Source organism: Boleophthalmus pectinirostris, unplaced genomic scaffold (genome assembly GCF_026225935.1).
Source record: "Boleophthalmus pectinirostris isolate CB_2022bp ecotype Guang Dong unplaced genomic scaffold, ASM2622593v1 HiC_scaffold_19, whole genome shotgun sequence".
Classification (NCBI taxonomy): domain Eukaryota; kingdom Metazoa; phylum Chordata; class Actinopteri; order Gobiiformes; family Gobiidae; genus Boleophthalmus; species Boleophthalmus pectinirostris.
In genome coordinates, this window is record NW_026571140.1 from 4,681,019 (window position 1) to 4,705,872 (window position 24,854).

The 24,854-nt window shown below is 40.9% G+C and overlaps 1 protein-coding gene across 1 annotated transcript in view; it reads left to right on the forward strand.

Moving 5' to 3' along the window:
• Positions 1–24,854, forward strand: part of LOC110153558 (neuronal acetylcholine receptor subunit alpha-7-like) — a 67,057-nt gene that overhangs the window by 37,786 nt on the left and 4,417 nt on the right. The window contains exons 6-10 of the mRNA XM_020917463.2: positions 3,703–3,870; positions 12,008–12,202; positions 17,090–17,176; positions 18,937–19,046; positions 24,549–24,796. Coding sequence (XP_020773122.1) covers positions 3,703–3,870; positions 12,008–12,202; positions 17,090–17,176; positions 18,937–19,046; positions 24,549–24,796 — 808 coding nt within the window. The remainder of the gene's footprint in view (positions 1–3,702; positions 3,871–12,007; positions 12,203–17,089; positions 17,177–18,936; positions 19,047–24,548; positions 24,797–24,854) is intronic.

Genomic DNA, 24,854 nt, shown 5'->3' on the forward strand with positions numbered 1-24,854 from the left:
TCTCTGCTCCTCTCCTCTCTCCTCCCCATCCCTCGTTTCCCTGAGTGAGCACTGACTTCACCTCATGACTCCCTGTCCTCTCCTCCAGCTCATCCCTCTTTTATTTAGCTCTCCTTTCTCTCCTCTGTTCATCTCATCCTTTTCCTCATTCATCTCCTCGAGACCTCTCTTACTACCTCTCTCCCTCCACTATTCCTTTCATCTTTACCCTTCATTCTTCTCTCATATTCGTTCCTCTCTTCCTCACTCCTATTCCTCTTCTCCTGCTCTCTTTCACTTCAACCTTCTCTACTCCTCTCTCTCTCCTCTTTCTCCAGTCCTTCTCTGTTCTTCTTCCTCCTTCTCCTCTCCTCCTCTCCATCCCTCGTTTCCCTGAGTGAGCAGAAGCGTGGCCTGCTCTCCCGGGGGCATCTTAATCAATACGTGCGTAAACCGCCCGCTCACTAAATCCTCGCTGGATTGATCGACTCTGTCAGGAGCAAATTGCCTCTCAACTTTGTTCCAGATGAATCCTCATAGAGAGAAACGGCTCCACGGGCACGAATGCAAACGTGACACATCTGCGTCCTTACAAACACTGTCCCCGAGTACTTTTGGTGGATGTTTTTGAGTAGTAATTGAGTACATTTAAAGGGCCAATATTGTGCTATTTTCTGTTCTAATGTTGTTTCCTCATCACAAACAGACCTGGAGTTGTGTTTTGTTTCATTTTTCAATCACACATGTTTAAAAAAAGACAACTCCAGGTATGTTTTTTATGAGGTAACAACATTGGCTTAAAATGACAATGAGTCATTTTTTTGTGTGATGTAGGACCTTTAAAGCATGCAGCAAGCACATTTAAATTCATAGAGAATACTGCGTTGTTACATTTTAAAACAGAATTCAAATGCAGATCCAAGAATTCCAAATGCAGAGGTTAGTTTCTTCCAAGTCAAAGTTGACATAGACATAGATCTCCACCTGTGAAAAAAAAGTTCAAAATTACCAAAAAAAAGTACTGTGAGTTTCTGAAAACCTAAAAAATTTCAGTTTTTCTATCGCAGACACGGATCAGACAAACTGGTGCTGGTGGAGGTCCAGGTTTAAATACTGCAGGTCATTTACGAGGAAGATGAAACAGATGGGAAACACACAGAGACACAAGAGGAGCGTGGGGTGCCTGTTATACCCACTTTAACTGGTCAAGTTTTATCTAAAAGTTTTATCTAAAAACTAGTACTTGCTTTGCACTTTTTACTCTAGGTCCTATATTACACAAAATAAACTCTTGTGAGTCATGTTAGAATATTGTTACCTTCACATAAGTCTGAGTAATCCTGCTTTATTACTCTGTCTCTCATCTCCAAAGCTCAAAATGCTCTGTTCCACCTTGTGATGTCATGAAGTGATAATTTTCATGTTAACAGCTACTTTATTTTTTGGACTATAAGTTGCACTTTTTGGGGGAAATTAATTTTATAAAATCAGAGACCAGGAACTGACATTTCCTGTTGAAAGTGAAGTTCTAGTAATAACACTAGAAGAGAGAACAACAGACTGTTAACGTCACATATGAACAGTTCTTCAGATAAACTATAACATAAACAACAGAACAGAACAAGTTTACCAAACTCTCCATCTCACTCCAGATCACTAAATCCATTCAATTCTTCATCCTCGCTGTCACTTCTGAACAACTCGGCAACTTCGATTACCATTTTCAGCTGCAGATTTCACGAATTGCAGTCTGTATTGCAGATTGTAATCTGCAAAATATGATTTTCTTTTTGGGGGCATTTATGTTCAGTTTTCTCAGTCATCTTTATAAATTTGTTTAAATTTTATATTTTCAGTGGTACAGAAGTAATGGTGCGATCGACTGACATGACACAGACAGGACAGAGGCTCTTTCTGGAGGAGACATGTGCAGTAGAGTGAAGTGACAGTGGTACAGGAGGAACAGGAGCAGCACATACTCACACACAAGACTAGAGCCTCTGGAGTTTTCAGTGTGAAAATGTTAATATATAAGTCACACCAGAGTATAGGTCACAGGAAACACCCAAACCATGAAAAAGTGTGACTTATAGTTTGAAAAATACAGTACTTTTTCAATTCCAGGGTTGGAATTTTCCTAATAATTGTAATGAAGGTGTATGGAGTTTAAAAACACAGTGAAGCACCTCCTGTATTAACACATGACATCACAAGGTGGAACAGTGTTTTAATAATAATAATAATAATCATCATCATTGTATTTATATAGCACTTTTCAAGATACCCAAAGCACTTTACAGATCATTATTCATTCACTCAACACTCAGCGATGGTGAGCTACTACTGTAGCCACAGCTGCCCTGGGGCAGACTTACAGTAGCGAGGCTGCCAATCTGCGCCATCGGCCCCTCCCACCACCACCATCACTCACACACACACACACACACACACACACCACTTTCATACTAGGCAATGTGAGTGAAGTGTCTTGCCTAAGGACACAACCGTTTTTGCCACTGGTGCCCACTGTGGCACCTGCTTTTCCCAGTGTCTCCCTTCCAAGTACTAACCAGACCCAGCCTCTGAGCTTCTGAGATCTGACGGGATCAGACTTTTACAAGCCGGTATGGCCGCAAATGTTTGTTTGTATATTTTCTGAAAAGAAGAAGGGTTTGTGTGTTAAACACATGTGAATGAAACAAAACACAGTTCTGTTTATGATGAAGAAACTACATCATAACAGATCAGAAAATAGGGTAATATGGTCATTTAAAGGTTTAGTACATCCATGGAAATAAAGAGTTAAAACCATAAATTGCTCAAGGTTACATAGTGTGGCTTTAAGTATAAAATTTGGCCGTTGTACTTGTAATTCAGTCTAAATCTAGCAGCCACATATCTGTACTTTTACTTGAGTACAAATGTGCAGTTGTCTCCACCCTCACATCTGCGTGTCAGTCCTGTCCAGGCGTTTAAGAGGAGAGACTTTTACAGTTTGTCAGGAGCCCGTCTGTCTGAATACTCCAGGCTTCACCAGAATTATGGGCCGAAGCACACAGCCTGTTTACTGCTCGCTCGTATCACTCCTCACATCCAGTCGTGTAGTGCAGCTTTTTGAAGTGGGGGTACGTGAGAGTAATATTTTTTTCTTCCCTATTTCATTTGGAACATAAAGTGGGCATTGCCTGATTTCAATAAAGGTTCATCTGTTCATCTGGATGAGACTATCTGTCTATTTTGTTTCTATATCAGTTATATTTTAAAACACGCAGACATTGTAGTGTAGGCTGCCACTCGGGGTTGCATTTTTATCAAGGTTCCTTAGTTTTTTTGCTATATGATTGTTCTAAAATCTAAAATCAATCGGCAGATGGTGGGCGAGTGCGGTTTTGAAAATTGGTCAAAACCTTGGGTGCAAATGGACAGCAAATGGATGAAAAAATAGCCCATCCGTGCATCTCTACTTGTCACCCTAATCTAACTGTACCTCATCTCAGGCTTGCTGAGGCTCTGTTATATACTAAATTTATTGTGACCACTAAAACTAGTAGCTCTCTGGCGTTTTTGTTTTGTAAAGGTAGCTCACCGGAGGAAAAAGGTTGGAGACCCCTGTTGTCCACTCACACACACATAAACACTATATGCTATATGACACATTAACAGAGCAAAGCATTGGGTATGTACAGCATCATATATCACTGTTTTTCTGCTGTGCGTCCTCAGGGATCTTCAAGAGCACGTGTAAGATCGACGTGCGCTGGTTCCCCTTCGACGAGCAGAGGTGCGAGCTCAAGTTCGGCTCCTGGACCTACGACGGCTGGGCCCTGGACCTCAAGATGTTAGACGCCGACCTGTCCGGGTACACGTCCAACGGGGAGTGGGACCTCGTGGGTACGAACATCCAGCGCACTCACATGGACAATACAGGACACAGTCTACATGTATCAGGACTTTCACTAACCTGACTGATGTGCGTGTGGGCGAGAACACATTTTGAACTTGCTGAAGAAAATATAGGTGATGTATTGAAACTAATTTATCAAGGTCAAGGTTAAGGTTTATTTATATAACAGGTTCAAAAACAGACAGTACTCCCCATAAGTGCTTAACAAAATAGATACAAACTAGGGGTGGGCGATTTATCAATATTTTAAATATATCGAGATAGTTTTTAAACTCGATATGAATTCTGACATATCGTATATATCGATATAATGCTTATATTCAATTTTGATTTTGCCGCTTCGCTTGTTTGTCTTCTCTCTCGTCGCCTCCGCCTCCCTGATTTTGTTCGCTCGTGTCTCCTTCACTCCTCACTATCGCCATGAACGCCGAAAGTTGGTGTCAGTGAAAAGCTTCAAGCACCACGAATCTTTTCCACCATTTACAGACAAAACCATCAACAGCACATCCTCATATTCCACCGAGTCGCGTCCTTTAGCCCGAAAGAAACTAAACGAGCTGAGCTGCATGAGAAGTTTGCTGTTTATGCAAATGAGCCATGCGCTTAAGTTTCGTTTCTGTAAAATGTAAACACACGTGCGCAGAACTGCATTAAACACATTATTATCACAAACGAGCTGATGTGGCTCGAGTCGTTATGCTTTATATATTGTAAAGTTTAGCAATGTAAAGTTTAATTATGCAGAATATTTTTTAATTAATAATCTGCGGCAGTGTCACTTGTACAATAGTGTTTGGAAAGGTTGGGTTTGGTCTGCAGTGGATTGTGGGAAATCTCAGAGCTCCTTACTGCTGGATAATAACATGGATCTATTGAAATAAGAAACATCCTGAGCTTCTTCTGCTAAATGAGCTCATGGTTATGATTCTGGTTTGGATAACAGAGTTAATACAAAGATGAGCTTGTGTTGAGTTGGTTTCTTTATGAATGAAAAGAAGGAAATATGTATTATTTCTTTTATTTTACAGTTAAATTATTATTTATGTAATTAGGGTTTTTTGTAATCTTAAATGTTCCTGTATGAACTGCCAACCTCTTACACTTCAATTAAAAAAAAGGACCTTGTGGAATTTGGCAGATTTGTTTTTGCAGTTTTCAGTTTTAGGGGATTATTTTTTCTTGAACATATATCGAGATATATATCATATATCGAGATATATTTTTTGATCCATATCGCCCAGCCCTAATACAAACACAATATGAGAATTATACACAGGTAAACATATGAATAAAACTCAAGTAAACACAATAAAACAAGGTTAAGAACACAAATAAAACTATAGAATATCAACTTACAAGTTAAAAGTTAAAAGCCGGTGTAAAAAAGTGTGTTTTCAACATTGATTTAAAACTCTCCAGGAAAGTAAGTTACACTATTTATATAGCACCTTTCACAGATAAAAATCTCAAAGTGTTTTGCAGAGTGCAATAAACAACACGTAAAAACAGAGGAATTACACTCAAGCAAAAGCTGATCGAAACAGCAGTGTCTTGAGCTGTTTTTTTAAAGAGTCAGTAGAGATGCGGAGGGCTGGGGCCAGGACATTCCATAATTTGGGGGCTACAGCCTGAAAGGACTGTTCCAACCTGTTGTTTTAAAGTGGGTTTTGGGACGATGAAGAGTCCCTGACCTGAGGACCAGAGGGTGTTGCCTGAGGTGTAGGGGCACAGTAAGTCACTGATGTACTGGGGCATCTGTCCGTTTAGAGCTCTGTAAGTTAAGATAAAACTGGTGTGATGTGTGTTCGCCAAATAGCTCCTGTTAAAAACCTTCCAGCCGCATTTTGTACAAGTTGCAGCCGCATAAGTGTGGATGTGTTAAAACAAGTAAAAAGAGAATTACAAAAATCTAAACTAAATGAAATAAAAGAGTGAACAATCATCTCAAGGTCAGCATTTGATAAAACCGGTCTCAGTTTAGTGATGGCTGCAGTGACCCTCCAAAGACACTGATTTGTCCAACAGCACTCCCAGATTTCTAACGCTGGATTGGACTGAGGGGCTCAGTGAGCCGAGGCAAGCTTTAATTAGAGGAATTTTTGTCATGTGGTGCCAGAATAAGAGTTTGTGTTACAGTAACAGCTCTGCTGTGTAACAGGAGGGCCCTCTGCAGTTTAGGGCCCGTTTATGCCACTGGCACAATAACCCTAAAGTACAACTACCCCCAAAAGAGTGTTTTAAATGTATAATGTGGTTCTAAAACACAACACGCAGTAAATAAAGAGTAGAAGGAAACTATTTTGTCTCTATAATGAATCATAGAAGTGATGAATTCAACCCACTGCAGCTCAAATCTGTGTATTTCTGCCACCCTCCCACGTGACAACGAACTAAAGCTGCTACAACGATGAAGATATAATAAGTTTATCTACTAGTGTTTATGAATACTTCACCAATCAGTAATGTTCAGCTGATGTTGACGTGGTGCTTGAGCTTCGTGCACCTCAAAGTCCTCGTCCAATTCCGGGTCCAACACATGTGGCTGAACACATTGTATCTCCATGATGAATAAAAGTTTATTCCTGTCACTATCAGGGTGCACGTCTGTCTCCCCCTTCCTCCCTGAGATGGTGGAGGAAGGGCGGCTCACTCAGAGTCTAAGTCATGTTTGGAGGGCGGAGCCTGTGCTTTCTCAGGACGGGCGGGGGGATGAGCAATAGTCGGCCTTTCATAGTTCCTGGTCTGTGACTGTCTCCAAGAAATCTGGAAGATTTCATAACTATTGTGTAATGGAAACCCAAATTGTGCTTGTAAATGTGCAGAAGATACAATGTGAAAAGAGTTATTTTGCATGAGATGGACCCTTTAAATCCAGTAAAAGCAAACAAACAAGCTTGTATTTGCTCTGAAATAGCTACTTGACCCTGTTTGTTTTGATTCATTTGAGATGGACAGAAGCACCTTTGTCCCGGAGCGGTCACATCGGTGGGAGCCAAGCCCAGATGGAGTCTTCAAATATTGCGAGTATATATCTTGCTGACCAGGTTTAGACTCTCAGACAGGCTGTTGGTGCTTTCACTGACAGAAGGGGTCACAGTAGGGGTCAGTGTGAGCGTGGTCTTAGCTCATGTTCTGGAGCTGGTCCCAGGCTCTGCTGTGAGTGCCCTCAAGCACTGGCTGATGGACGGCCTAAAATGCTGTGATCAAATTTTACTTGGGGAAAGTGTACAAATACAAAGACAAAGTAGGTTCCTCTGTGACAGTGTAAGTGTAATGTGTGAGTGAGTGGTGGTGGTTGGAGAGGCTGCTGGCACACACTGCCTGGAACATGTCCTCACTTAGCCTCTGGCCACTTCAATCTGATTTTTGTTACTGTCTTTTTTTCAAGTGTTTATATTTCATAATGCCCTGTGGAAAACATCTCCTATTTCAAACATAATCACCAAAGCTCATAACGCTGTAATTAAGACCACTTGTCAAGAATAAATGACTGATTAGTGAAGAATACTTTATAAAGCTAGAAAACAAGACAAAACCCGCACACTTAAAGAGCCCATCTCCTGCAAAATAACTCTTTTCATATTGTATCTTCTGCACATTTACAAGCACAATTTGGGTTTTGGAACATCCATTACACAATAGTTATGAAATCTTCCAGATTTCTTGGAGGCAGTCACAGACCAGGAACTATGAAAGGCCGACTATTGCTCCTCCCCCCGCCTGTCCTGAGAAAGCACAGGCTCCGCCCTCCAAACATGACGTAGACTCTGAGTGAGCCGCCCTTCCTCCGCCCATTTCAGGGAGGGAGGGGGAGACAGACGTGCACCTTGATAGTGGAAGGAATAAACTTTTATTCATCATGGAGATACAGCGCGTTCAGCCGCATGTGTTGGACCCGGAAATCGGACGAGGACTTTGAGGTGCATGAAGCTCAAGCACCACGTCCACATCAGCTGAACATTACTGACAGATAAACTTATTATATCGTGAACATTTCAGTGGAGAACAGTGAGCTTATGCTGTCACTTTTGTTTAGGTGTTCATGTGGGAATTGTCAGCTGATGTGGGGTGGAGTTGCTGCAATTTGTTTAAAAAATGCCCAGTCAATCTAAAAAACACTTGGGCAACATATACAAGGCCCACACATCACTCTTAGAAGGTAGAAAGCTCTGAAAAGTTGATTTTGCATGAGATGGGCCCTTTAAATAAAATAATAAAGTGGCAACATTTTGAGTATATAGCACCGGTGATGTGCTCATACACTCTTCTGTTGTACTTAAAATCAAATCCACCTCCAGATGGGAGCTTTAACAAGTATTTAGGTTTTATGAGGATTATATATTTAGCATCAAGTGGGATTCTAAATCTCAGCAGTACTTTCCTGATTAAATAAAGAGGAAAAGTCTCACGCTGCAGTGTTCAGGGCTCCCAGTCCTTTTCACTGGCAAAATTTCAGAATGTTTCCATGACTTTTTCAATGACCTAAAGTGAATTTTCCATGACTTTGCAGCAGTGTTTCCCAGACTTTTTTTCTGAAGACCCATATTTTAAAAGTCACAAACCTTTGCAACCCAAGTCAATAGACATTATTCATGAATCACAAAATAAAGGTGGATTTGACCATTATTGAACATTAATGAGGTTATTTTATTGATGGTTGAGTGATTGAACCAGCAATAAAAGGATCAATAAATTGCCTATTTGGACACATTTGTAGCCCATTTCTTTTTCTTTTCAACATTTCATTGAGCCAACAATACTGGAACAAGATAGTCAATAAAATAATTACAAAAAGATTAGAAATTATACATAGGGGTGTCAAATTATCGCGTTAATTGCGATTAATTAATTACAGTCATATTTAGCGCATTATGTTTTTTAATCGCGTTAATCTCATTTTTAATCTCTAACTTTAGTGTTTCTGTATGTGAGTTTCTTTATTATAAAACCTGTTTTTATGTGTTGTTGGGAAACAACACACACACACGCACACACACAAAACACATTTATACATTTTTTTATTTCGGTAATTCCACTCATTGCCGGAAACTCACACAAAACGCGCGCAGTAACAGCGTAAGTAAACGTCATGTTAACGTTGGCAGCGTTGGCACAATGGACGAGGTCGTAGAGCCAGTAGAACAGAGTCAGCAGTGCACAGGTAAAAACACATTCGTGTCTTGGAAATTATTCTCCCGACGTGAAATATAAAAGAAAATAACAAATATAATATCGCCTGAAAACAACCTACATAGGCTCATGATGTCTGCACTACTGTCCTATAGTGACCTGCCACATGAGGGGACACGCACACAAACACACACAAACACAAACACACACAAACAAACACACACCTTCATCATCGTCATCAACCTGAGAACGCGCGGACCACGTTTCCTTCCGTAGACACTGCGCGGACATCGACGTGCTCCCGTGAGCCGCGTGTGGATCGTGTTTTCTCGCGTACGCGAACTTAAACCAGGACTAAACCAGGACTAAATCCAGAACTAAAACCAGGACTAAACCAGGACTAAACCAGAACTAAAACCAGAACTAAAACCAGGACTAAACCAGGACTAAACCAGGTCTAAACCAGGATTAAACCAGGACTAAACCAGGACTAAACCAGAACTAACACCAGGACTAAACTAGGTCTAAACCAGGTCTAAACCAGGACTAAACCAGGACTAAAACCAGGATTAATCCATTCCAGGACTAAACTAGGACTAAAGCAGGTCTAAACCAGGTCTAAACCAGGACTAAAATCAGTGATTTCATATATAAAGCATTTCTCTATCAATAATATTTTTAATATGGTTAAGGAAAGACTGGACTTTTTATTGTTTTTAAGTAGACAAAAGTTATTATGTTCAGATTTCCTCGTCTTTGCTACTTTACAGCAAACAGTTTCTTATTCATGGAGACTTAGGCTCAACAGCCAAATTGGAGAGATTTGTTAAACAATAAATGACTTTATAAAGTCACTTTTTTAAATCTATATCAGTCTTTTGATCGGCCACAATAATGTAATAATGAATTTAAATGAAAATACCTCAAATTGAAGGCTTTTCTCAGCAATTTTTAGGTGAGATTAAAATGAGATTAATTAGATTAATTAATTACAGATCATAATTAATTAATCTCTCAATTTTTTTAATCGCATGACAGCACTAATTATACAATATATGTCTTAACATTTCAACATGTGTCAGAACTGTTTCTCACAGACCTACATGCAGATCATGACAAGGTGACCCAAACAAAAAATCTCTTGTGACCCACCTGAGGGTTGCGACCCAGTCTTTGGGAAACACTGCTTTACAGCACCTACATGTGTAGAATTGAGCATACGTTTAGGGCTAAATATGAAATGTTAACCCAGGGGTCTCCAACCTTTTTTGTCCAGTGAGCTACATTTACAAAACAAAAACACCAGAGAGCTACTTATTTTAGTGGAGTATATAAAAGAGCCGTGGCCTTAGATGGGTATAGTTAGATACTTATAAAACTTAAACCATTTATTATTGCACAAAGTTAGGCATCAACATTTTCAATGGTAATAGCCATTTAATTAACCAAAATGTCGTTCTTCAACACAATGCATAAAATTCAGACATTTCTTGGCGAGCTACTGGGAAGAGGTTGGACAGCTGCTGGTGTCTCCCGAGGTGCAGGTTGGAGATCCCTGTGTTAACCCTTTCCTCTCACCATATGGTTTGGGATTATAGTTTTTTAACATTCAAAATCCTGTCAGTGCATTTATTGTCGTCTCTTTGAAACAAAAGGCGCAGACGTTCAGAAATAATCAGAACAGCCTCATGAGAACTTAACAGAACACTGTAATTGTGTGAAAGAGATTCCAAGACTTTTCCAAAACTTTCATTGAATTCACTAAATGAAGCTTTTGTTAAAGGTGCACTGTGTAATTTGTCTGTCACCTGCTTGTCTCCATGGAGATGTTATTGTTTTGCCTGGAATGTTCGATGATGTGAGATTAAAAACTCTATCTAGCATTAGTTCATTATGTAATGATATTCAAATCTCTTGGTACGATATTATCACGATATGCATCTCACGGTACGATATTTATTGCAATATTTTGGAGATGTAATTATGTAATTGTAGATGGGACACATTTCTGCTTTTAAAATACCTTGACACGATTTTGGCGTGAAATTTTCATCATAATCCCAAGAATTCCAGTAAAAAACATATTTCTTCATGTTTGCACTGAAATGAATCATGGGATATGTAGTTCCCTATGTTCATAAGCTGTTGCTACTATAAAACCATGAATTTAAGCAAAGGAACTTGTAATTCAATATATTGTGACAGCAATATTAGACTTTTGATGATACGATATCACGATATTTTAGTTATTGTTACATCCCTGTTCATTCCTGGTGATTCTATTCCTCAAAAATACAATAATTCTCTCAATGACTATGGTCGCCTCTCCATAGATCTGACCTGTAACGTTGACTTTTCCAAAACTTTCACTGAATTCACATAATTCCATGACTTTTCCAGTCTTGGAAAATGGCATTTTCAATATCTATGACTTTTCCAGGATTTCCATGACCGTGGGAACTCGGTGTGTTTTCAGTACTTGGCAATGCATTAATGGGACTGTGTTACACTATTTCTGATCTGTTATAATGTTGTTTCATCATCACAAACAGATCTGGAGTTGTGTTTTCTTTAACGCTCAAACCCTGAAGATTTAGACTGAGTTCTTCTCTCAGACAGAAGACGCTCCACCTTGTGATGTCATGTGGTAATGCAGGTGCTCCACTGTGTTTTTAAACTTCATACACCTTCGGTAGAATCATTTGGATCATTTCAGCCCTGGAATTGCTTATCTCTGTTGAACAAAGAAAATTACCACTTCATGAATCACAAGGTGGAGCATTTGGAGCTTTGGATGGAGATGCAGATAGACTAATGATGAACGTGTGTGAATGAAACAAAAGGCTACTCCAGGTATGTTTTTGAAGAGACTAAAAGCTCAGAATAGGCACTTTTGCAAAATATAGGACCTTTAAAATAAAATATAGAATACAAACATTTCCAGTAGTTTACGAGGACTCTCACCCTGCCCTCGCTTCTCTCTTGTGTTCGCAGAGGTCCCGGGGGAGAAGACAGATAAGAAGTACCCGTGCTGTGAGGAGCCATACCCAGACATCACCTACACTGTGGTGATGAGGAGACGTACGCTCTACTACGGACTCAACCTGCTCATCCCCTGCATCCTCATCTCCACCCTGGCCCTGCTCGTGTTCCTGCTGCCCGCCGACTCTGGGGAGAAGATCTCACTGGGTAGGCACTAGGGCAGGAATCTTCCTACACTGGTCCATAATTTGTCTGAAAAAATATATTTTAAACTGTAACGTTTACAGTAACTAACTGTAGGCACTGCTCTGTGTGAAGGTCTGTTAAACTCAACTTTAATCTCAAATTTAATCTGAGCTTTGTTTGAACACAACCTGACCAGAAGGAACTGACTTAGCTGGAACTACAATGGGAGAGCTGATTTGGGGTGTTAAACAAGTTTCTTTCAAATAACAAGTCACTCTCACAATTTTTGTTCAAATCAAACTCCTAAACAGGACCTGATCACAGGCTCCTGAAAATATGCCGTTTCAATCAATTTTGTCTTTTTTTTTTTTTCCTTGAGTTCGCAGACTATTTTAAAACTCATTTGGCAGTGTTTGCTATAGGGTTGTCCTGATCCAGTCACGTGATCGGAAATCGCCGCTGATCACGTGACTGCGGAGTTGATCCGGGCTCAGCCGTTAAGGTCCGATCAGGTATCGGATAAATAATATACATATATTTATATATACTATACACAGCACACAACAGTTTTTTTTTTTTTTTTACTGTGGTACTGAGGTTCAGGATTTGCTCAGGGACGTCCAGTTAGCGCAACTGTCTGTCCCAGCGCCTGCTGTACTAGAGGAGCACTTACGCTCGGACTTTTGGGCCGTGCCGTGTTCACACCTGTGATGACTCCAATGGCGATCGTCGCACAGCGCTGTTTGTTTGCATGTTGTGCAGCGGAGTTGGCGCTTTTGGCGGAGAGGGTCCGTCCAGCTGCATGAAGTGTCTGTTGAGCGGTGGGACCGGTATTGCAGTGGGCTCCGCAGTGGATTTGTGGATGTGGTGGCGGTGCGGGAGAGTGGGGGCAGCTGGGGGAGAGAGGCTGTGGGGCTTCTGTCATCCCGTTTTTATTTGGTAAGATTTTCTATTATTTGGAAATCATAGACAAGCCTAAATGTTTCAAATATAATGCACAAACTTCCATATAATATCAAATATACAAACTGTTTTTGATTTGATTTGATTTTCAACGATGATGGTTCATGGTTAGAAAAGTTAATAAAATTTAAGTTTTGGACATTTGATTTTTCACAAGTTCAGTTAAATACTAAACATGAAATCAGTACAGTCTAATCTCCACACGTGTCCTGGATCTTATTTTTTGCTCTTAGTTCATTTCATAATTTTTATAGAAGTATCGGATCGGGACTCAGTATCGGCAGATGCTCAAAATCAAATGACTCAGACTCGGACTCAGGGGCAAAAAAATGTGATCAGGACATCTCTGGTTTGCTACTGTGTTCTTTGCGTCACCATGATGGTAACTGATGAACATCCCACCACATACATACATATAGAATCCCCCCAGCATGATGTGACGTGATGAAAGTACCAGTAAATAATACTTCATCCTTACATGTGAGGGATGATTAAACCTCCATGACTTTAAGTGTAAATAATTCTGGTGGTGCTTTACGAAAACACAAATTACATCTATAAATACTTTTCTGAATAAATATAAACTACAACATGACAGCAACGTGAACAAAGAAAATGTGAAATGATGCAAAGACTGAGTGCGCTATAAAGACAAGAGGAGTATTATAGCTCTGGGCGCAAGTCGGTAAATGCCTTATGTCAGATGTCCTGGAAGAAAACATGGCGTCTGCAGAGAGGGGCAGTTTGGGTAATGAAGTCCCACCGCAGCTGAATTTAAGATTTAAGAGACGCAGCCACACTTCTCGCGGTCCGCTGTTCAACGTGATTCAGTCCATTCTACAGACTCAAGTGCTGCTTCATGGTCTTTTTCGAGCTAAGGAAATGATAAAATTGAAGTGCATTTGTGGATTGTTAAGAGGGACCAGCTTCAGCTAAAACACAAACAATAACTGATGAGCTTCTAAAAGGCAGTTAGATTCAAAAGTGAACTATTTTCAGTTGGTGAGACCATGGTATGAGTGGATTAAACATCTCAGATTTGTGCGTTACACAGTTTGAACTTCACCAGTGCCTTAAACACAGAGTAACACTGCTCTGAGGTGTTTAATCCTCCTTAACTAGTAAACAGAATGACAGAAATATCTTGGTTCACTTCTGTAGGGTGCACTATGTCATTTTTCGACTGGGGGTTTGTCACTCACTTGTTTCTATGGATATATTATTGCTCTGCTTGGAATGTTCCACAATGTGACATTAATGATGGATAGATATATGGACGGATGGATTGATGGATAGATATAGATGGATGGATAGATATAAATGGATAGATGGATAGATATAAATGATGGATGGATGATAGATGGATATAGATGGATGGATGGATGGATGGATGATATAGATGGATATAGATGGATGGATGCATAGATGGATATAGATGGATGGACGGATGGATAGATGGATAGATATAGATGGATGGATGGATGGAAATAGATGGATGGATAGATATAGATGATGGATGGATGATAGATGGATATAGATGGATGGATAGACAGATGGATAGATGGATATAGATAGATAGATAGATAGATAGATAGATAGATAGATAGATAGATAGATAGATGGACAGACTGATGGAGATAGATATAAATGGATGGAGGGATGATAGATATAGATGGATGGACGGATAGATAGATGGATGAATATAGATGGATGGATGGATAGATGGATATAGATGGATGGATAGATAGATAGACGGACAGACTGACGGAGATAGATATAAATGGATGGACGGATAGATAGATGGATAGATATAGATGGATGGACGGATGGATAGATGCAGTGTTGGGGAGTAACAGATTACATGTACCGCCGTTACGTAATCAGAGTACAAATTATGAGTAACTGTATTCCGTTACAGTTACTGTTTCAATGAGTGGTAATTGGATTACAGTTACTTTGCTGAAATAAGTGGATTACAAGGCGGTATTTTCCTGTTTTCACATTTTGTGCTACATCCCATTTATTAATTTTTTTTATTTCGGTAATTTCACTCATTGCCTGAAGCCCAAACAGAACGCGACAGTAAGAGCGATGGAAACGTCATGTTAAAGTTGGCGGTGTCAGTCACACAGTGGAAGCAGCAGTGCATTGGTAAAAACGCATTTGTGTCTTGGAAATTCTTCTCCCGATGTGAGATATATATATATAAAAAAACAAAAACAAATATAAAATCGCCTACAACTTAAATGTGAAACAGGAGCTACTGGCACCGGTGAAAACAACCTGCATAGACTCATAATATCTGCACTACTGTCCTATAGTGACCTGCCACATGAAGGGACGCGCACACAAACACACACACACAAACACACACAAACACACACACACCTTCATCATCGTCATCAACCTGAGAACCCGCAGACCACGTCTCCTTCCGTAGTTACTGCGCGGACACCGCCGTCGCGTGTGGACTGTGTTTTCTCACGTAAACCGAGCTTCCTCCTGTGCGCCTCTAAACCAGAACTAACACCAGGACTAAACCAGGACTAAACCAGGACTAAATCAGGACTAAAGCAGGACTGAACCAGGTTTAAACTAGGACTAAACCACGACTAAACCAGAACTAAAGACCTGGTCTAGACCTGGTCTAAACCAGGTCTAAAATCAGGAGTAAACCAGGTCTAAAAATCCGGACTAAACCAGGACTAAACCAGGTCTAAACAACATGACACCTAACAGTAGGTTGACATAATTTAAGGTGATCTCATATAAAAAATTATTTCTCTATCAATAATATTTTTTAATATGGTGAAGGAAAGGCTGATCTTGTTACTGTCTTTTAACAGACAAAACCTCTTATATTAAGATCTCGTGGTCTTTGTTTCTCTACAGCAAACAGTTGCTTATTCATGGAGACTTGGGCTCAGACAATTTGAAGACAACATGAATTTTGAGGATGTGGTTGCTACATTCATGTCATTTAAAAAAACATGACAATATCAAGTAATCCAAAGTAATCAGATTACGTTACTCACTTTAAGTAATTTATTGGATTACGTTACAAACTACATTTTGGGGTGTGTAATCTGTAATCTGTAGGGGATTACATTTTAAAAGTAACCTTCCCAACACTGGATAGATGGATATAGATGGATAGATGGATATAGATGGATGGATAGATAGATAGATAGATAGATAGATAGATAGATAGATAGATAGATAGATAGACGAACGGAGATAGATATAAATATGGACGGAGGGATGATAGATATAGATGGATGGACGGATGGATAGATGGATGGATATAGATGGATGGCTAGATGGATGTATAGATAGATGGATGTCTAGATAGATGGATGTCTAGATAGATGGATGTCTAGATAGATGGATGTATAGATAGATGGATGGATGTATAGATAGATGGACGGACAGATGGAGATAGATATAGATAGATGGATGGATGCATAGATGGATGGATAGATGGACAGACAGACAGGTTTAATGCCATGCTGTGAAACCATGGAGAAAAGCATTTGATGGACCCTCTACTAGAAAAGTTACACAATGCACCTTTAAAGCCTTTTTAATGGATGGTTGTATTGCACCATGGAAATATTGTTTCTTAGTCTATAACATTCCACAGTGTACCATATAAAACTTCTATCTCCATGTTAAATGTATGAATTTGGATTGACATTTCCATGGCAGGTGACATATTGTATCTTTTAATTCTACTGCTGTTCTAAAATGTAGTGGAGTAGAAAGTACAAATGCCTGCTCTCAAATACAGTTAAAGTAGAAAAGTATCCACTGTAAAATGTACTTACATAAGTGCAGATACCTAAAAATTCGACTTAAGTACAGTACTTTACTACTTGTACTTCGTTACCTTCCGTCACTGGTGAAATGTCAGTCATGTAAGGCTCTTTCTCTGTGTCTCCGCAGGCATCACGGTGCTGCTGTCCCTCACTGTGTTCATGCTGCTGGTGGCAGAGATCATGCCGGCCACTTCAGACTCCGTGCCTCTCATAGGTAAGCTCAGAGAGTACAACCCCAAACTCAAAAACGCTTGTCGTATACTTTTACACAAAGTACATGAGCATTAAAGTCATGTTTTTCCTTCATCTAAAACAGTGGTTCCATAAGTGGGTGTGCAGAGGGCTCCCCGCAGGTTGTCTACACAAGCATATGACATGTACAGAAATACATACGTTACATGAGTTTGTAATGATGCATGTGTTGGTTTGAATACTTTAATGGAGGTAAAGTGCAGATGTCGCCCGATCACACTTTGCGGACACCCTGCTCCACGTGCTCAGGGTTCTCTCTCTCTCAAGTCCACGGGTACCCGACCTGGTGCAGGACTCTGACCCAACCACAGTGAGAGCTGGAGAGTTGGCAGCGGCACTTACCTTCCATAGCCAAATATTACTTCTCCCCTTTGGAAGCATACGCTATATCCTCGCGACAACCAAGGTGGGGGTGCGGTATCACCGCATACTGCACTGTTGAGCCGCTAGTCCACACCGCAGGAGAAATTCCCTAACCGCTACAGCCCTACTTTACTGTGATATTACTACATCAGTGATGAGTCTAGAAATATTGTTCAGACATTTACATCCACAGGTTTTTCTTTGTTACATTGCAGCTACATAACCAGGCTGGCACCACCTAGTGCCTCCACTCAATTTAATTTCTCTCCAGCGACTAGGTCAGGAATCAGAATACACTAGATGGTTTGCAAAAACTTTGGAAGTACAAGTTCAGGCACCAGCCAATCAGCGAAGAGCCAGACATTCTGTGTTGGCAACTGTTCCCAAGATCGAGGATTTAAAGCTGGAACAAAGAGAATGTTTGGTGAATTTTGTCAAGGGGAAAGACGTAATTGTCCTTCTGCCTACAGGATTTGGGAAAAGCTTAATATACCAGTTAGACAAAATAGCAGCTATTGATAAAATGACAGTTTCTACGAAGTGAAACCGGCTGATGAATCAGGCAGATATAGACTGAAGATATCAAATATATGAGGCAAGATGTACACAATAATGTAGCAAAGAAAGAACATGTTAAAAAACCTTAAGATGTTTAAAATTCATCAGAGTAGCCACCCTTTGCTTTGTCGATAGCTCTGCAAGCCCTTGGCTTTCATGATGAGATCTCCTGGAGGTGGTTTTCACTTCTCAGCAGGGCCACGTCAGGGTTTATTAGTGGAAGGCAAAGAGAGTGCAAAGCAATGACCAAAGCAAATGGTAAAGACTATTTTGAAGTTGAGTTATTTCAGTCTTTTGTCTTTACTACACTCCTCTTTTGCTCATTCATAGTTTCGATGTCTTCAGTGAGAATCTACAATATAAATAATAATGAAAAAAGAAAATACATTCAGTGAAAAAAAGTGTTTAAACTTTTGACTGGTAGTGTAAGCTTTTTATCACGTCAACAGCTAATCCGTGAGTAATCATTTTAGTGCTCAGACCCTTCTCAGCAAAGAATTCAAGATTTGATTGTCATTGTCAGAGAAATTAATGAATGAATGGTCTTCTTTTGCTTTGTTATCTCTAACTGTTGCCAGCAAAGGACACAAACACTTCCACTGTTCCACTCTTCAAAAACTCAATTATCGGCTGCATGCAGGAATGGACACATCACATGACATCACATCTATTATTTGAGTTACAAAATGGAAGATTACTAGAAACAAATAATAATATATCTTCAAGAGGGTCAGAATAAGGTGTTTTTTGTTGTTTCTTTGTCCACTTTACCATGTATCTGTGTATATCTTTTTGTTTCAGCTCAGTACTTTGCCACGACTATGGTGATCGTGGGTCTGTCAGTGATTGCCACCGTCCTGGTCCTACAGTATCACCACCACGATCCCAACGGAAGCAAGATGCCCAAGTGGGTGAGTGCAGCTTCTGCGTTTGCTCATCTGGACTAAGCCATAAGGAGTATTTAAATCTAATCGTGATCTCCACTCTGTGACAATCTGCTCATCTGGAAAGATCGTCCTTTTGTGAATCATTCATTGTCACACAGGCTCTGAGTGAATATACCGTATTTTCCGAGCTATAGGTCGCGCTCTTAAGCCACTAACCGCATCAAAAAACGACCATAATCCAGAGCGCCCTGTACACAAATCCACTCGGGTGTCCCAGCACACAGCCAAAAACACCCACAAACACACTCATCACTCCACGCTGACGAGGAACGGAGGAATGAACCAAAAAAGCAAGTCCAATGTGCCACTTCTAGACACACCTGAACAACTGAGTCACTGCAAACACGCCGACAATCCGTTGGTCCCAGACAGCACCCTCCCTACACGCCACAACTGAACAAAGCCCAGAGTCACCGTGAACACCACAAACAAACAAAACCACTCACCCATCACACTGTTGTGTTTTGTTTAAAGTTCAGTGCGGTTTATTTGTGAAAAAAGTTCGAAAACAGACCATTTAATGACAGTGCGTTTTATAATCCAGAGCGCCTAATAGCCCGGAAAATATGGTCATGTTTCCCTGTTTCATCCTGTTGCCCTTTCCAAATGCACTATAACAGAGAGTGTCATGTCACTCTGTAGTGGCTGTGACAGTGAAAAACCTGCCCCAGAATGTGCCTCGAGTCAGGTGTGAGCCACAGTTAAAACATCTGCTCTTACTGATCCACTGCCAAGAGGTTCTGCTGAATCATTCACGCCATTTAAATATAAATCACCTAATCCTTAAATCCATATTCATTCAGATCTCATTACGCATTCACAGGAAACAGGAGCATATTTGTGATGAAACCCAAACAGCCCAATAATGTCTACCACAGCCAGTGTTGGGAAGGTGACTTTTAAAATGTATTCCTCTACAGATTACAGATTACATACCCCAAAATGTAGTTTGTAACATAATCCATTAAATTACTGAAATTGCGCAACGTAATCTGAATACTTTGGATTACTTGATTTGCTGTAGAGAAGCAAAGACTACGAAATCTTCACATAAGAAGTTTTGTTTTGTTTGCTAAAAGACAATGAAAAGCCCAGACTTTACTTAACCGTATTAAAAATATTATTGATAGAAGAGGAGACGACACGTCCGTGCAGCATGGTTTAGTCCTGGTTTAGACCTGGTTTAGTCCTGTTTTACACCTGGTTTAGTCCTGGTTCAGTACTGGTTCAGTCCTTGTTTAGTCCTTGTTTAGTCCTGGTTTAGACCTGGTTTAGTCCTGGTTTAGTCCTGGTTTAGACCTGGTTTAGACCTGGTTTAGATCTAGTTTATATCTGGTTTTAGTCCTGGTTTAGTCCTGGTTTAGATCTAGTTTATATCTGGTTTTAGTCCTGGTTTAGATCTAGTTTAGATCTAGTTTAGACCTGGTTTTAGTCCTGGTTTAGATCTAGTTTAGATCTAGTTGAGACCTGGTTTTAGTCCTGGTTTAGTTCTTGTTTAGACCTGGTTTAGCTTCCGGCAATGAGTGGAATTACCAAAAAAAATTTAAAAAGGGGGATATAGCCCAAAATGTGAAAACAGGAAAATATCACCGTGTAATTCATTCATTTCAACAAAGTAACTGTAATCCAATTACCGCTCACTGAAACAGTAACTGAATACAGTTACTCATAATTTGTATTCTGATTACGTAACTCCGGTACATGTAATCTGTTACTCCCCAACACTGACCACAGCAACAGTTGCGTAAGAGGGACTTTAGACTTTCAGACCTTCATGCATTTCCTGCAGCTCCTCCGCTTTATGAAGGATCGTGGGGGAAGCCTGAAATTCAATCAATCAATCAAACTTTATTTATAAAGCGCTTTTCATACAAAATTGTAACCCAAAGAGCTTTACAGTGATTAAAAACAATCCTACATTTCCTTCCACTCACTCACCTACCCTAGTCTATTCGAGTGGTGAGAAAAGCATGCATTCAGCTGCTGATCTTCCTGTATTGCCTGACTCATGGCCTCTCCTTGTCTGTTGTCAGTGCAGTATTTGTCCTTCCAAAAAGCACAGTGACATCATTCACCATGCGAGCGGGAATATCATTTCAAATCTTCGCCCATGCCATAGGAGCTCCTGACCTCAGCTGGGTTTTGGCTCTCTGGCTCACAGCGGCACAATGGATGGATGCAACATGCTCATCAAACTATGGTATTTTCCGGACTATAGGGTGCGCTCTTAAGCCTCCAACCTCATCAAAAAACAACTGCACACCCCACAATCCAGAGCGCCCTATACACGAATCCACTCGGGTGTCCCAGCACGACTTCAGTAAACTACAAAGCCGCAAACACACACAGAGCAGACAGCGACCGCACAGCGAAAAACACCCGCAGACACACTCATCACTCCACGCCGACGAGGAACGGAACGTAGGAACGAACCGAAAAAGCGAGTCAAATGTGCCACTTCTTGCAACAACTGAGTCACTGTGAACACGCCGACAATCCGTTGGTCCCAGACAGCACCCTCCCTACACGCCACAACTGAACAAAGCCCAGAGTCACCGTGAACGAACAAACAAACAAAACCACTCACCCATCACACTGTTGGGTTTCCTTTAAAGTCCGGTGCGGTTTATTTGTGGAAAAAAGTCCGAAAATATTGAAGTCTATTTTAAGATAGTCCGTTTTATAATCCAGAGCGCCTAACAGCCCGGAAAACCTAGACCTAGAACCACCATGCAATGGACTTGAATTACAGACTGTCCTTTTTGCCTGCTTCATCTGCTTATCTGTTGGTTATCTAGGATCAGTAAACAATGCCAGTCTGCTCCAAAACAGGCCCAATTTCCCCCAAGCTCTGTACCCTCCATCAGGCTATTACCTACTGGCCAATGGGGCACCAGTACCCATTGTTACACACCACACCAAAACCTGCTGTATGAATATGTGCACCACTCAAGAGCCCAGTGTGTGGTGGAGCGGGAGCGGGCTGGAGTGCCATTTTAAGCCAGGCCTTAGAGGTGCGCCTGACGTGCGCCTGAGGATCATCACAGGATCTGTTTGGCCTCAGTGGATCAAGTCGCTGTAGGTCTTCAGGGTCCTTTAGGTTCAACCCGGACACCTGATGAGGGACAGAAGTGTGGCTCATGCCTCCGCTCCTGCACAGGCACCAGCACGTTTACATGAGTCTGATGATGTTTGACTTGTGTTTCTATGATGCATCATTATCTAAACTCAATCCTTCGTTCAACCCTCTATGAAGTCCTGTGTTTTCATTCAAATGAAGCTTTAATAATCTAATAATACTGTTTCCTGTATATTATTGTCTACCGTAGCCTAAAGTGATTCTCTCTGATCTGAATGGTCACTACCTAAACCCCAGCATCTGCAATCCAATCATGAATCAGTGCTAGTGCAGCCTCTCAGTCAGTATTCTGTATACTGAAAAAACTTGTCTGTGTCCTCTGTCTGCAGGTTCAGGCACTGGCAACCCAGGTTCAGTTGGGACAGTGTCTTTTTAAAACTGTAAAAGTGCAGGCTTCATGCAGTTCCTTTAATCTGAGTTATGCAACAATAAAAAGGATGCATCAGAAGACAGACTGAAATGTGTTTTGCTGTGCCCGTCTCACATTTCAGGCCAGTGTAGTCCACATAACTCACAGTAATGGTCTCCTCTGACGCTGCAGCTGCTCAAGGACGCTTTAGTGGTGTGAGTGGCGTTCTGACAGCTCCAGTCCGTCTTCACAGCTTCTCTGCAGGATCTGTGAGAGCTGCCTGTCAAATCACAACAGCTATTGTACTGGATGAACCAAACACAGTCAGTACTGTAGAGAGGCAACAAATGTATGAAGTATTAGGTACATCAAAAATGTGCATAGGGCACCCTACATTAAAGCTTGACATTGTACTCTACCTTGCTACCTCTGAAGGGCAGTTTTATTTATTCTGTATGTTATGGCCCCAGGCCTTGGTTTTAATTTGTTTGTGTGATTTTTGCCAAGTTCTCTTGATTCCTGCTGCAGGAGCCCTGGTCTGTGATTGGTGGGGGAGGTCGACGCCCACCTCACCTGCAGCCACCTCCCCCTATTTAAGGAGATTGCCTGTTCGGGGCTGCTGGCCTTGGTGGCCAGTATGCCATTTTGGTTTCGTGTATGTCGTTTAGTCTCATTCTGTTTTGTGCCTTTTTTGATTTGGTCACTCGATTCAGTTTGTGGGTTTATGTGGTTTAATTTGGGGAACTTGTGTTTTGGTTTAGTGTGTGTCCCTAAATTTTACCACTCGTTTTTTGTAAGCCTACGTGACCCCTTTTGTGGCACAAAACACCGTTTATTCTGTTCTGTTTCTTAGTTTAGGTTGTTTTCTGTATATTTTAGTCTTTTGTTAATTTACCTTTACATTCCTGTTAATTAAACATTATTTAATTTATTCCATATTATTTTTTTGTTACTTCCCTCACCCCAAACAAGCTGGGTCGTAACACTGTAATAAAAACAAAATATAGCATTATTTCTATAGGTATAATGTAGCACATAGCATGGCTCACAGTTACAGCCTTAACCTGCACGTAAAGGACAGACCATGCCTCATCCAGCAATTTTTGGGAGTTCACAAACTTTTGAGAATCCGTCTTGTTCAGCTGCAGCTGAAGCATTTGCATGTGATAGGCCCTGGAGACTGACCAGTCACAGAGCAGCTCTGTGGTTTGGGTAGAAGCCAGTGCTGAACAAACTGAAACAAACATGGTGATGTCGACAGACCCATTTCAGTCTATTTCAGTGAAAATACACTTTCAGTGGAAGAGGGTAAGCGCTTTGTGCATTTGTGAAGGGAAAGATGTGCTTTTCTCTCAAATTAACTAAAGGATTTAACTGAAGTTTGAGTTTCTGGCCTGTTCCTCTGTTGTGACGTGCCCACCAATCAGCATGAAGTATTTGTTTGAATGCTCTGATGACTGGTTCCAAATGTTTTCAGTGAGAGTCATGACAGATTGATGTGTAGAACTCAGTTCAGGGAACTATACAAATAAATCTGCGAGAGCCATGTTAAACCTCAGAACCTCCAGAATTGCCTCTCTAAGCTGCAGAGGCTGCACTAGCACTGACTCATGACTAACTGCAGGAGCTGGGGTTTAGGGAGTGACTGTTCAGATCAGAGAGAGACATTTTGTCTTTAAATCAACTGGATTACAACATTAAAACTGACAACCCAACACTTGTGAGCCTCATTCTGCTTTGTGATTGGATTATCTTGAACCAAAACACCAAATATAAACAACTTGTCCATCATGTCCAGTGTTTTTGTAATGAAGAATAAATCAGCATTAGAATTATCAGTAAAAATTTGATTTGGTTTGAACGTGTTTACCTCATATATTAGGATACAGTCAGAATCTTACGTACATTCTTTAGTTTCTTTTGATAAAGTCTAGCCTACGTCTGTGCTGATGTTGTGATCTTCTGTGTGCCTCTCCAGACCCGTGTGTTTCTGTTAAAATGGTGCGCCTGGTTCCTCCGGATGAAGCGTCCCGGGGAGGACAAGGTGCGCCCGGCCTGCCCACACAAAGGCGTCCGCTCCAGACTGAGCAGCATGGAGACCCCCCCTCTGTCCACGGCCTCCCAGAACAGCACCAGTAACATGCTCTACGTGAGTGTCAGGGGCCTGGACAGCAACCCCCACTCCACAGCCGCCACCTCCCCCGACTCTGGGGTCATGTGTGGAAGGTACGACAATCCATTTGCGCTGAACGTTTGAAATACTGCTCAAAGAATTGTTTTTAGG